Source organism: Sinocyclocheilus grahami, unplaced genomic scaffold (assembly GCF_001515645.1).
Source record: "Sinocyclocheilus grahami isolate Dianchi unplaced genomic scaffold, SAMN03320097.WGS_v1.1 scaffold179.1, whole genome shotgun sequence".
NCBI lineage: Eukaryota > Metazoa > Chordata > Actinopteri > Cypriniformes > Cyprinidae > Sinocyclocheilus > Sinocyclocheilus grahami.
Window position 1 is genome coordinate 736489 of NW_015505358.1, and position 15238 is coordinate 751726.

General features: G+C 37.8%; 1 protein-coding gene across 1 annotated transcript; it reads right to left on the reverse strand.

The window, feature by feature from the left end:
- Positions 1–1427: 1427 nt before the first annotated feature.
- Positions 1428–14672, reverse strand: LOC107594120 (neuronal acetylcholine receptor subunit alpha-2-like). The gene is made up of 5 exons (XM_016284066.1): positions 14454–14672; positions 14336–14380; positions 13874–13983; positions 10629–11682; positions 1428–2402 (listed from the first exon to the last, which is right to left on the reverse strand). Exons 1-5 carry the CDS (start codon positions 14670–14672, stop codon positions 2277–2279), a joined length of 1554 nt encoding a protein of 517 aa, XP_016139552.1. The 3' UTR covers positions 1428–2276.
- Between the last annotated feature and the right edge of the window lie 566 nt (positions 14673–15238).

The following is a 15238-nucleotide window of genomic DNA, read 5'->3' on the forward strand; positions in this document are numbered from 1 at the left end:
AGACTCGAACCCACAACCTTTGAGTTATGAGTCCGACTCGCTAACCATTAGGCCACGACTTCCCCACTAGCATTGCTTTTCACTGGAGGAAGCAATATTATGGACTCATATTTTAGCCGATAATAAGTTAGAAATATCTTAATGATGGATGATTACAAACACAGTTTTTCACTTCTCAAGATGTTAACTGATGGACTGGAGTGGTGTGGATTACTTGTGGATTATTGTGATGTTTTTAATCAGCTGTTTGGACTCTCATTCTGACAGCACCCATTCACTGCAGAGCATCCATTGCTGAGCAAGTGATGCAATGCTACATTTCACCAAATCTGTTCTGATGAAGAAACAAAATCATCTACATCTTGGATGGGTGAATGTGAGTAAATTTTCAGCAAATTTTAATTTTTTGGTGAACTATTCCTTGAACTCATTCTTTAAAAAGCCACTGAAACATGCATTGCAAGCACAGACAAAACACTGTCAGAAACTACCCAATGAGATGGCTTGATAAGCACAGTTTTCTTTCCTGTGTTGATGCATTTCCTGTTGACACAGGAAGTTCAGGTAGGTACATATTAAAGGACCAAAGTATCAAAGTGCCATTTGTTTACATCACAAACAAAGCCTGCCAAAACCACCCTCGGCAGCTTGTGCCATAGACTAAAAAAAAGACTCTTTCGCAATGAATGCCACTTACGTTGCAACGAAAGGAAATTATGAATATAGATAAACCATGATTTGCTGCCTGCTATAATTCAGGGGGAGGGACATTCTAATTCACTACATATGCGTTTATATTTATGCATTTCAAGGTATATCAGTTACATTCCCTGCATATCGAACCCGTGACCTTGCTAGTGCCATGAACTACTGTTTGAGCATGAACTCACAATTCAGAGAAAAAAATTCATAATTGCAAGATATAAACTCGTAATTGTTAGAAAGTCAGAATTGTCAGACAAAAAGCTGAAATTACCTTTTTGTTATTATTTTAATTGATAAGATTTATAAACTTTTTTTATAACTCATCTAAATCCTGAGTATGATTCTTGCAATTCTGACTTTTTTTTCTCAAAATTGTGAGATGAAAGTCTGAATTGTTTTAGTGTTTATTCTTTTCAGCATCTCTATAAATGACGAATTAAATATACATTTCAAATGAAAATATATTGCAAATTCAATATATTTTGAATATAATCTTTTTGACCAATGAAATTCCTTTTCCGATCAATTTTAGCCAATTAAATATTTTGTTAACATTTGAATAAAATTTTTTATTAAGATTTAAAAATTTGTAAGTGTTCATTTTAATTGCCTATTTAATTTGTAAATTATTATTGTAATTTAATTGCACATTTCTAGGTTTCCGTGTGAATCCTGGACTTACATCAGTTGTTTTACACAACCATCAGCAGAGGGCGACATTGCTTACATCGGTTCATTTATCATTAGTCAGTTCAGGACTTTTTACACAGCTGTTAAATATATATAGATATTATAGATAGAGTCAGTTATAGTAATTATGAAGTCAACCGACTGAGACATTTTTATGTCAGGATTCATTCTTGATTTCATCAGATAAAGGCCTATCCTAGTTTATCCCTAACATTTTAGCTTTACTTGCTCTTCATGTTTGGCAAAACAGTGTTTTAGTTCAGAGCAGAATTTCAAGTAGTAAATGTCATTGTTCTCTCAGGTCCCATTTAAAAGTCATTGACCCTCGTGGTTCACGGACCCGACTTGCATAATTGCACGACCTCCGCAAAATCAAAAGCACTGCGTTTTCAAAGACTTGAGAACGTTATAAATAAATAGGAGTTGCCTTGTGACCTTGGAGATAATTGCTGTTGAAAGCGGCACGAAATGCAATCTACGATTCATTGAACGGTTGGATAAAGGGTAAAGAGTGAACTGCATTGAACTCCCACTCGTCAGGGTCACATAAGCTTTGCCTCTTTCCAAAAGGTTAATTTTGCATATTGTGGTGCTGACGGTCCTGCTCTTTATGCATGGAAACGATAGGACTCGGACTCAGTTTGATAGTGGTAAATGTCAGACATTCAGTGAGCTGTTTCCTGCGTTGTAACAATGAATCGCATCCTCAAATAACCCCTGAACCAGCCGATATCTCTCATCAGAGGATGAGAAAAAATAAAAAACATTTTTCATATAACAAATGTTTGTAATGGTCCCTGGAAAAGGCCTTGGCTTCCATCAGGGAAGTCTTTATCGGAGCTCTTGATGTCGGTCTGTATCTCGGCTCTTAAAGCGAGTGTTTAGATCATTCCTGATATCCAGGGAGGTAAGAAGAGGCCGACCGTCCCCAGCAGGCACACGATGATGAACATCCACAGAAAGATACGGTCAATCACCATTGCCACGTATTTCCAGTCCTCCTTGACCTGTCCAAAAGCAAACACACAGTGTGGATCAAAAGTGGTCAGAGCAGGAAAACTGTACAGTGAAAAATGTCATGAAACAGGATTGTCAGTCTGTTTGGTGAAGAAACATGATATAACATTCACACCAAAGGGTTCAGCATTTTATTAATCAGTCCATTTCCACTTCACACTTTTTAAAAGTGTGATTATAACAAAAGCAAACTTTTTGTCATAATTTTCAACTTTATATCTAACTACTACTTGTTTTCAATAAATCATGTCTTTGTATCTCACAATTACAAGTTTTTATTGCTTTATGTATTTTATTACTTTATTTTGCATACACGCGACTTTATACCTTACAATTGCATTGTGTGGCAGGTTATTTTATTATTATTTTCATATTTGATTTTATATTTTCAGTTTTCATTTTTAGTAAGAAATGTAGTAATTTTATTTTTCAGAACTACAATTTGATAATTCACAATGTAACTATGAAAAAAAGTCATAATTACGAGATAAATGTGAAAATTGTGAGATAAATAGGCATAACTATGATGTAAGTTATAAATATGACAATAAATGCAACCTTTTGTCATAATTTTGTCTTTTTATCTCATAATTTTGACTTCGAATGTCAATTTCGACTTATTTTTCTCCGAATTTTGAGTTTGGATGTCAGTTTGGATTTTTTTAAATCTCAATTTCAAACTTTTATCTTATGATTTATCTCATAATTTTGACTTAGTATGTCATCATTTTAACTTGTATCTCATAATTTAAACTTTTTATTGCATATCTACTTTATCTCATAATTGTGACTTAATATATCATAAATTAGTTCCCCTTCTAGGGAATTCAACACTGCGTCCTGGTGGACACTTTGGGGAACGCTGTCTGCGTGACCGGTACCTGAAGCATGCGTAAAACAACTCCAATCCTATTGGTCCACGTGACCCGTGACGTCATAGGCGGGTACCTGAAAGTATAAAAGGGGCACCTGCTAAATAAGTCACCAACTTTTGTTGTCTTCGGAGCCGTCTGTCTGTTGAACGTGTGTGAAACATCATCCTGGTGAGTCGAGCAGCGCTTTGAGGAATATGTGCCTCCGTGTTGGGATTCTAACACTTGAGGACATTCTAACCTTTTCGTCTTTGTCTCGGTGACCATGCGCTCTTTGTGATGAATCACTTTAATGCACTCGGCTCACGTTTGTTCCTATTCCCCAGGGATGCGGGGCAAAGCATTCGCGTATCAGGCCGTTGCCGCGGCTCGGTTTATCTCAGCTCGCAGCGATTGCTTTGATCTGCGGTGTCCGCATACCCTGGACTATCGGGTTGCCTGATGCCGTGGATAATGCTTGCGTTGCTATAACGATGAAGTGTGAGCACCGAGTCGTTTTTAGCTCAGGGCGTGCGAGATCGCGGGCAGAGCTATATTCAACTCAGCCGTGCCTCTCTAATATGCATGTTATTGTGTGTGGAGAGCCTCGCTGGGCATGGTTATACTGAATGCTCTGTGGAATGAAGCCGTTAGCTTTCTTTCCCAGGGTACTTCAGTAGTCTAGAGTGGTTACGGGGAGTGTTGCCATCTGCGGATGATTATGCTCCAGTTCAGGCCAGTTCAGTGTTTTGCTTTGGAATATAGCAGTCTGAGGACAGCTATGTTCTAGCCAGGCATTTATAACTGGGTTTAGTTCCCCTTGGGTACAAACTGTCTCAGGTAAGCGCTGAAACCTTGTTTGGAATCTGCTGTATGAGGATAGCGGTGTTCCAGCTTGGAGACTGCTCCCCCTTGTGGGGTCTTTAAGTAGTGGTCTCCTTGAGCCCTTGCCTAGACTGTGCTGTCTCCCCTGTTCAGGTTTTAGGTAGATGGCGCACTTCATGGCCTGGGCGAACTTCAGTCTTATCTGAGGGAAATGCTATTTGAGGATAGCTGTGTCCAGCCACCTAATGTTATGGCCGTTGCTTGTATCAGGCTTTGATCTGGACTATGGTTTTATGTGTTCGCTCCTTAGCGAATCATTACTATGGTCTGGATCTTCCTATTGTGAGCCTCTGGGCAATATATTGCTTAACGAAAAGCTGGCCTACTGTGGGACTGACACGGATTGGGGACCTCCTTAGTATAGCCACCTAAGGGTGGTTATATTTCAGCCATTGCCATGTTAGTTGTAGTGGTCCCCTTTCCTAGAGCCTAGCTATCTGAGGATAGCCATGTGCTAGCTCGGTGATTGCTCCCCTGTCTAGGGTTTTTAAGTAGCGGTTTCCTTGAGCCCTTACCTAGACAGTGCTGTCTCCCCTCTCTGTGTCGTAAGTAGACAGCCCACTCTCTGTGGTCTGGGTAGTTTCGGTCTGTTCCACCTCTGGTAGCCCTTCCTACACACACAGCTATCTGAAGATATCTAGGGTCTTAAGTAGCGGTCTCCCTGAGCCCTTGCCTAGATAGCGCTATCTCCCCTGCTAGGGTTATAAGTAGATAGCCCACTCTTGTGGTCTGGGCAGCCTCATAGGATGGCTTACCGGGTTTTTCAGGTTAGCTGTGTGGGACCAGCTGCTGATAGCTTGGTGATTGCTCCCCTTTTTAGGGTTTTAAGTAGTGGTCTCCTTGAGCCCTACCTAGACAGTGCTGTCTCCCCTGCTAGGGTTGTAAGTAGACAGCCCACACTTTGTGGTCTGGGTAGTCTCAGTCAGTCCCCTTCTGGTAGCCTTCCTAGGTGCATAGCTATCTAAGGATATCTATGTGCTAGCTCAGGGACTGCTCCCCTTCCTAAAGTTTAAGTAGCAGTCTCCCTGAGCCCTTGCCTAGAGTGTGTTATCTCCCCTGCTAGGGATCTCCTTGGGCCCCACTCCATTTATGTATCTCTGGCGAGACTTCTGAACAGGGCTTCCTCTCGTTAAGAGAGTCATTCTTAGGTACATGGCTATCTGAGGATATCAATGTGCTAGCTTAGGGACTGCTCCCCCTTCTTGGGGTTTTAAGTAGTTGGCTCCCTGAGCCCTTGCCTAGACAGTGCTATCTCCCCTGCTAGGGTCATAAGTAGATAGCCCACTCTCTGTGGTCTGGGCAGCTTCACAGGTAGGTTTACCAGGGGTTTAGTTTTTGGTCATGTAGCCCCTTCCTAGGGATATAGCTATATGTGGATAGCTATGTGACTGCTCCCCTTCCTAGGGGTTTTAAGTAGCGGTCTCCGTCAGCCCTGGCTTAGACAGTGCTATCTCCCCTGCTGGGTTTAAGTAGATAGTCATTCCCTTGGTCTGGGCAGCTCTTTAGGAAGGTCCTATTCATAAGACCCTTTGGATATAGCTATCTGCGGATAGCTGTGTCCGTGCTGGGATTGTTGGTGGCAATCTTGAGAACTCCTCTAGGCTTCTAGCCTCTCAGTGGTCTTATGTATCTGGCTACTATTGCTCACATAGCATAGCTATCTGAGGACGGCTGTGTTCTTAGCTTGCTTAGGGTGTTCAACCTTATCTGGTTTTGGGCTCCCTCTTTTTACCAAGTTATGTGAGCGGCCCGAGGCGTCAGTGGCTTGGCCCCTTTCTGAGGAAAGGTTTGGTGTATGTCTGTCACCTCCTTGGTGCTCTCTCACCAGGTGGACAGGCATGCGCCACGGCATGGCGTGATTGGATATCGTTCCCCAAAGTGTCCAGGACGCAGCATTGAGTTCTCTAGAAGGATGCGGCTGCGTCCCTTTGCCATGCCTTCGGCCTGCCTGTTTACGTCTCCTCAGACAACTGAGTTGGTGATGTATTCAGCAGGTGCCCCTTTTATACTTTCGGTTACCCGCCTATGACGTCACGGGCCACGTGGACCAATAGGATTGGAGTTGTTTTATGCATGCTTCAGGTACCGGTCACGCAGACAGCGTTCCCCAAAGTGTCCACCAGGACGTAGCATCTCTTTTCCTCTCGGGGGAACCATGCACTGTAAAAAAATCCAACTTACATTTTGTATTACAAACTCAGTTTTTAAAGTTTATTCAACTATTTAACATTTAAAAAGTTGAGAACACATAAAAGTAAGTAAAATAGAAATTTAGACCAATTTGTTTGACCAAATTAATATTTAAAGTTGGAACAACTAACAACTTTAAGTTTGTTATAAGTATTGCCCACAAAGGCTGATGAGCATGCGGAGTTCGATCACTTTTTTATATACAACACCATTTTCATTTCTCCCACTTCAATTTCGAGTTGCCTCAAGCGGCGACCGTTTATTCCGTCATTGTGATCGCTCCGTGAGTGTCGTTCTATGTGTATCAATTCACGATATGATTTAAGTGAAATTTGTTCACAATATGCACTTCTTTACAAAGTATCGTTAGGTGGCTTCAAGTGAGTTCAATTTTCCCCGAGTTGCCTCAGGTCAGACGGCGCCAGTTGTTTTCTGACAGTGCAATCGCTCTGGCAGGTACTGTTCTATGCAGGCTGTGATAATAATTTACAATAAGATTTGAATGGTATTTGTTCACAATATGTGCTTCTGTACAACTGCGTAACGTTAGGTGGCTCCAAGTTGGTCCGTTCAACCTCTGCTTCATCTTCGAGCTGCCTTAAGTCATACGATGCCAGTTTTTTCCCGACAGTGTCATGACTTGGGTAAGTAACGTTACTGTTTTATGTATATTAAGTAAAAGGATTTAGATTAGGGTTAAGGATATATAATTTACTTTATTTGCTTATAATATGTTCATTTTGTACAATTGTGTGGGTGCCTTTGAGTTTTGGATAAGGTAATTGAAGTTCTAAATGTATTAAGGTGAAAAAAAAGTTAAAACAAATTTAACAATAAAAAGTTAAGCTTGTGTGTTTTTGTCCCAAAGATGCATTTTCTTGATTTAACTTAATTTACGTTTATTTGCTTGTTAAATGTATTTGTGTAGCTTATGCTTGCTAAGTGTTCATGTTTTAAAAATGCAAATAATTTAAGAGCTATTTTAAAGCTTAAAATCATAGTTGGTTTTAAAAATGTGATATTCGTTCAACCAACTGATATTAAATATTTGTTTTCTTGCTTGCTTTATTATGGTATTTTAAGTTGTTCTTCTTTAATAATGTTATCTAGCAATGGATTCATGTATCCCTTGTGGTAAAAAAATAAATAAAATCTTATGTTGTTGCCCAAAGAATTAATTCTACCATTGTATTGTTTATTTTTTCTCATTAGGGTGATGCAGTGCAAGATATGCAAATTTGAACACCCTGCTCAAGACAAATTAATATTTAAAGTTGGAACAACTAACAACTTTAAGTTTGTTATAAGTATTGCCCACAAAGGCTGATGAGCATGCGCAGTTCGATCACTTTTTTATATACAACGCCATTTTCATTTCTCCCACTTCAATTTCGAGTTGCCTCAAGCGGCGACCGTTTATTCCGTCATTGTGATCGCTCCGTGAGTGTCGTTCTATGTGTATCAATTCACGATATGATTTAAGTGAAATTTGTTCACAATATGCACTTCTTTACAAAGTATCGTTAGGTGGCTTCAAGTGAGTTCAATTTTCCCCGAGTTGCCTCAGGTCAGACGGCGCCAGTTGTTTTCTGACAGTGCAATCGCTCTGGCAGGTACTGTTCTATGCAGGCTGTGATAATAATTTACAATAAGATTTGAATGGTATTTGTTCACAATATGTGCTTCTGTACAACTGCGTAACGTTAGGTGGCTCCAAGTTGGTCCGTTCAACCTCTGCTTCATCTTCGAGCTGCCTTAAGTCATACGATGCCAGTTTTTTCCCGACAGTGTCATGACTTGGGTAAGTAACGTTACTGTTTTATGTATATTAAGTAAAAGGATTTAGATTAGGGTTAAGGATATATAATTTACTTTATTTGCTTATAATATGTTCATTTTGTACAATTGTGTGGGTGCCTTTGAGTTTTGGATAAGGTAATTGAAGTTCTAAATGTATTAAGGTGAAAAAAAAGTTAAAACAAATTTAACAATAAAAAGTTAAGCTTGTGTGTTTTTGTCCCAAAGATGCATTTTCTTGATTTAACTTAATTTACGTTTATTTGCTTGTTAAATGTATTTGTGTAGCTTATGCTTGCTAAGTGTTCATGTTTTAAAAATGCAAATAATTTAAGAGCTATTTTAAAGCTTAAAATCATAGTTGGTTTTAAAAATGTGATATTCGTTCAACCAACTGATATTAAATATTTGTTTTCTTGCTTGCTTTATTATGGTATTTTAAGTTGTTCTTCTTTAATAATGTTATCTAGCAATGGATTCATGTATCCCTTGTGGTAAAAAAATAAATAAAATCTTATGTTGTTGCCCAAAGAATTAATTCTACCATTGTATTGTTTATTTTTTCTCATTAGGGTGATGCAGTGCAAGATATGCAAATTTGAACACCCTGCTCAAGAGGTCCTTTTGAAACATTACCGATTGCGCCACTACCAGGGAAGAAATCGCCACAACTACCCTGCCTCTACACCGATTGCATCTGCTCCTTTAAAACCACTGGAGCATTGAAGTCTCACGTTTCAATTTCACACAAGTGCTTATATTCACGTGAGAGTCACTTAACATTTAATTGTGAATTGTGTGACTTTAAGGAAATTTGTAAACACCTGATTACTTCAAACATATTAGGAGCCATTTAAAAAATCATTAAACTGTAAGGTGCCCTTTTAGCCAGTGTGATTTTAAAACAAATCTGATTTCATCATTCAGTGGTCACAGAAGTCGGAAACATTGCAGCTTTTCCATTACAGACTTTAGAGCAAATATCGTTATTCAAAATGCAGAACCAAAAGACCGTGAGCCACAAACTGCCCAGTTATTTCCTGGAGACAGCCATCCTCATGAAACTGACAGGTACCCTCTTGAAGGGGAAAGTAGTTCTATGCCTTATCTTGATGAGGCAACAGAATCTGAGTTAGAATCGGTGGATTATCTAATACTTGAAAGGAAATTGGCCTCTTTGTTGCTACGCACGCACTTTTAACCGCCATTGCAATGAATTTTATATTGCTTGTGATAGATATGAAGGACAGATATGAAAGACTTTGGCCAATACATTTTTGACTGGACCTGTTGTTATTGTTGCACATTATTTTGGACTTGAATTTTGTATTAGTTTTTACTTGAAGCTTTCCCCATTTAATCAATTATATAGACGTTTTTACTTTTGCAACTCAAAGCTGACAAATAAGCTCTTGAACAGGCATTTATTCTAGCTTTATTTGCTAGAGATGTTGTAAATGAAATTAGTTGATTTGGTTTGTGATTTAAATGTGCTGTTCCACAAATAAATAATATTGATGCAATAAAAAGGTTGTGGTTGTGCCCATTTAAAGATTTTTTTTTTAGGACCAATGTTGTACTGAGTAGCATTTAATAAATTAATTCACTCATATTGGATTGACAGTTCTGTGCTGAACTTAAAACTCAGGTTGAGTAAAATCTTAAGTCCTGAAGCTGCACTGTAAAAAAAATCAAAAGTTGAGAACTCAAAAATCTGCTGAAGCTGGTTGCCTTAAACTTTTAAGTTTGCTCAACTTCTGATTTTTTTACAGTGACTTCAACTATCAAGTTTTGTAAACTTAAATGTCTAAATTATAAAAACTCCATATTTCTAGTCAACTAAACACAAAATTGGAAGTTTAACTAAAAGTTTGCTTAACTTAATATATTATGTTGATTAAACATGCACAAAAGTTTGTACAACTAATTGACCTTTAAGTTGAGTAAACTCAAAAATCTGCTGAAGCTGGCTGCCTTAAAATTTTAAGTTTGCTCAACTTCTGATTTTTTACAGTGTGGTTACATGAGTAACCCCAGACGTTTTATCTCATAATTGACATCTCATAATTTGACTTATATAATAATTTCAATTTATCTCATAATTATGGCTTAGTATGTCAATTTTGACTTTTTAATCTCAAGTATAACTTCAGAATTTCAACCTTTTGTCTCATAATTTACTTAATATGTCATCATTTTGACTTGTGTCTCATAATTTGAACTTTTTTTTATTACATATCTACTTTTTATCTCATAATTATGACTTAGTATGTCATACATTTGTTTTAACTCATAATTTTGACTTTATAATTTATGTAATATTTCGATTTATCTAATGATTGACTTTTGTCATAGTTTTTACTTTTTATGTCACAATTACAAATGTAATGTCATCATTAATGGTTTACCAATAATAATGATTTTTTTTCTTCCTGTTTTGGAATTTATCTTATATAATCCCTGAACAATGGGTTGAATGTTTCAGTCACTCACTGAAAAGTCTTCATCCTCAGCACGCAGGTGATCAGCGATGTACCGCACCCCATCCAGAGCTCGTAGGACACACGGTGAGAAGGTCAGACTGGGGTCTGACACCAGATTTGTAAGTTTTGCTGGACGCTGGTTCACCACATGTCCTAACTTCTGGAGCTCGTACTTCTGGAGTAAAGGCTCCGAGTCGGACAGATGCAGGGACGTGGCGAATGGGGACGAGATGGACGTTGATATTTCCATCCCTAACCCGAACTCCATGTCCTGACAGTTCAGCCCGTCCACATCCGTCTCCTGCTGAAGCCAGCTTTTGGATGTGCTGGGGTTGGCTGTATTGCAGCGTTTTTGATCGGGTTCCGGGCGTCTCATGAAGAGCCAGCGGGGAATGAGTTCCAGGAACACCGAACGGACCCAACGGGGCATTTTATGGGTGCTTGGTGAACGATGGTGCACATTAAGCACAAAAACCGTAATGACTATAGAGAGGGTGACAAAGATCATGGTGAAGAGCAGGTACTCTCCAATCAGTGGAATGACCAGAGACGTCGAGGGAATGATTTCGGTGATGAGCAACAGGAAAACTGTGAGGGAAAGGAGGACGGAAATGCACAAAGTGATCTTCTCTCCACAGTCTGATGGCAGGTAGAACACCAGCACGGTCAAACAAGAAATGAGCAAGCAGGGAATGATGAGGTTGATGGTGTAGAACAGAGGCAGGCGGCGGATGATGAAGAAGTAGGTGATGTCCGGGTAGATCTCATAACAACAGTCGTATTTCTTTGTGTTGTAGGTTCCCACGGCATTGATTATGGCCCATTCGCCGCTCTCCCAGTAGTCCTTCAGGTCCACGGTGCTCTCGATCTGCTCCAGATCAATCTTGGCCTTGTCGTAGGTCCAGGAGCCGAACTTCATCTTGCAGTTTTGTTGGTCAAATGGGAAGAAGGTGACGTCAATGCTGCAGGAGCTCTTGTAGATGGCTGGAGGAACCCAACTCACCTTTCCTGTGTGGAACAGGTGGGCTTTGGTCATGTGGGTCACCGCAAACTCACCATCTGCACTGTAGACGAAACCACATGTGTTTACAGCACCGTTCAATAATTTGGTTCGGTAAGATTTTTTAATGGTTTAGAAACAAGTCTCTTAAGCCGGGCATACACTGTGTGATTTCAGCAACGTTTTTGTAAAATACCAACTCTCACTGTATGAGTAAATCACATGTGATGTAAAGCCAAAGCTCAGGATTTATGTTCTCACACCATACACTCTTAAAAATAACAGTGCTTCAAAAGGTTCTTCAAGCGATGCCATAGAAGAACCAATTTTGGTTCCACAAAGAACCATTCAGTCAAAAGTTCTTTAAAGAACCATCTCTTGCTTACCTTTTTATAATCTGAAGAACTTTCTTTCACCACAAAGAACCTTTTGTGAAACAGAAAGGTTCTTCAGATGTTAAAGGTTCTTTATGGAACCATTTAGACAAAAAGGTTCTTCTATGGCATCGAGAAGCACCTTTATTTTTAAGAGTGTACGGTCTATTCGTCGAGCTGCAACTTCACTGTTCACACTATACGAGCGAAATAAACACGTGAGACCCCCTGAGCCCAGAACTGTGTTGCCTCCATTGCTTCTGTCCATGACACACATTGTGTCGCCATGGTTTCGTTTCTGTTTTCACACAGGCGCTGTGAGGGGGAAAACACTGAGTTTAGGGCAGTCGGTTCGTAGCTCCTCTTCAACTGTGTGATACCTTCACGAAGGGTGACCAAAATTTCTGATATGTCAGAAATTTGTCAGACTATCCAACTTAACCCCGTACACTGCACGTCAAAAGATGCACAACAAAACTGAAATTTGGCCCGAATCAGAAATCGGCTCAAAATCGTATGAAAATCACACGGTGTATGCGCAGCTTTATGCGCACCAAGGCTGCATTTTTCATAATTTATCATAAATTATGTCATATTTTTGACTTTTTTAATCTCATAATTATGACTTAGTATGTCATCATTTTGACATTTTATCTCATTATTTCAACATTTTGTATCATAATTTTGACTTTTTATCTCATTATTATGACTTAGTATGTCATAAATGACTTTATCTCATAATTATTACTTTGTATGTCATAATTTTGACTTTTTAATCTCGTATGATTTAGCATGTCATAATTTCAACCTTTTGTCTCATAATTATTATATATTTTTCATCTCATAGTTATGACTTAGTATGTTACAATTTTAACATTTTAATCTCATAAATGCAACATCATAATTAGTATTTACCAATGGATAATTTTTTTCATATTTGGTGAAAATTGACATTTATTTGATAATTAAATATTGTGGAATATTATTAATATTTTTTCTCTAAAAAGATTTAAATGTACTTTCTTCCTGTGAAGGCAAAGCTGAATTTTTAGCAGCCATTACTCCATCCTTTAGAAATCATTCTAATATGATGATTTGGTAATAAAAATAAAAAAAATGTATCAATACTATCAATTATTTTTTAAATAAAAGAAATAAAAGCAGTGATCCAAGTATTAAAGGGACAGAAGCAAAAATTCTAAGGGCCATAAAAAAACTTAATTATGTCTTCTTTTTTTTAAACACACACACACACAAACTTAACTGACTTTATAACTGGATCTCAGAAAGTGTGCCCCTTTAAAAAAAAAAGTGATTTCTGTAAATAATATGGATGAATTATAGGAAGTGTCTTTGATCTATCTGGGCTACAAACTTTATTTATGCCTCTAGGAAGATGTTCCATGACAATTGCATTAATTACTTCAAATATCTACAGCACTTTCCGTTTTTTTGCTCCAGGTACCTGATGATGCAAGAGAACCTCAATTTCTCATTTGTCGAGATCAAATATGCCTCCTAGATAAAGACAGACCTGGTGTTTCTGAAAATAGACCAGTCATTTGACATTTTATCAGGAGATTAAAACATGCACCTTTTTTTAATCAACTACAGCAGTGCTTAACATCTTATTTCACGCCATGTCTGGTTGATTTCACATATTAATGTTACAGAAACACCAGAGCGCTGGATCTATGGCCTGCAGATATTAATAGAGCCATTAAGACTTGGACTGCCCTCTTTCTTCCATAATTTTAACAGGACACTGTGTTAGTTTAATCATAGCCTTTAATGTCCAAATAGCCAGGACCACCTTGACCAAATATTACTGCATATGTCATGGGTGGCACAACCTTTTTAGAAATATACATCAGTACTTACTTATTGTATAAGACAATATCAGGCACCCAAATCATCTCTGACGGGACTCTAATAGACGTCACATTATCAAATTCGGATGGATTCCAGCGCAGTTTATAATCATTCCATTCCTGCAGAGGTCAGAGGTCAAAAAGTCACATTTGGCCATATATAGTAAGTAATTATATATGGCTAAATGAAAAAAATATATATATAAAATGTTGTATAAAATCTGGTAAATGATATATGAACAAAATCCTCTGTAAAAACCTTAAGAATATAGTTAGGAATAAAACTATAAAATTTGGTGTATGTATGTGCTGTTGAAGTTACCCTTTGGCCATTTTATAATATATATACGATACATAATTATTGCATTTGTTTTCGCTATATAGTTATCTGAAGGGTTCATGAATTATATCAGCTGAGCTTTGAATATAACATAATTTATTAATTAATACAATTAAAAATAAAGTCTGTTACCTGTTTCAGCCAAACGTTTGTTGTCATCATTTGATTTTTCTCATCCTGTAGAATATGTAAGCATCAAAAATATATACATTTGGTCTGGTAAATTAAAACTGGCAAAATATCAACTTACCACATCAATAAGCTGGGCAATCGAGAGGCCAAATTTGACGATAACAACATCGCTGATGTTCTGCACGGGTCTGGACCACTTATTGTATCCGATGAAGAGTTTTTTAAAGAGTTTGTCTTCTGCATATGCATGCTTCCAACCGTCTGATAATGCTGCAAGAGACAAATAGAGAGTTTCTGACAGGTCTTGATCATGCAGCTTTATTTTACTCAGTGCCATTGCAACTTTCAGGGACAATTACGATACTAAATCATACACATTTTCTACAGTTTGATATGTCTATATAATTGTTAAACCTTGTACGATATGATACACAATATGCTTCTCAGTCTTAGAGTCACGGAGTTAGTCTGTAATTAATGTATTCTTTATCATTTGCTCAGATTTATATTTATGTTAGGCATAGTAAAAGCTGTTTTAGCAGTTTTCAACCTCTGAATATTTTCTTTCAACTTCCATGTTCTCTAACTAGCTATTTTATATAGAGTCCTCTTATTATATACGCAAAGTCCCTCTGGGAAATAATAATAATAATAATAAAAGAAAAATTTGGTGTCATGTAACATTTAGTTTTTATGGAAGTTTGTTTCCGTCATGGAACAATAATAATAATAATATTTTCCTTGCAACTATGAGATATATAGACTGAACTTACAATTGCAAGAAAAAAGTCTGAATTGTGAGATAAAAAGTTGAAGTTACCTTTTTTATTTTCCAATTCATGACGGAAACTATAATAAGTCAGAATTGCGACTCAGAACAAGAAAAAAAGTCAGAACTCTTTG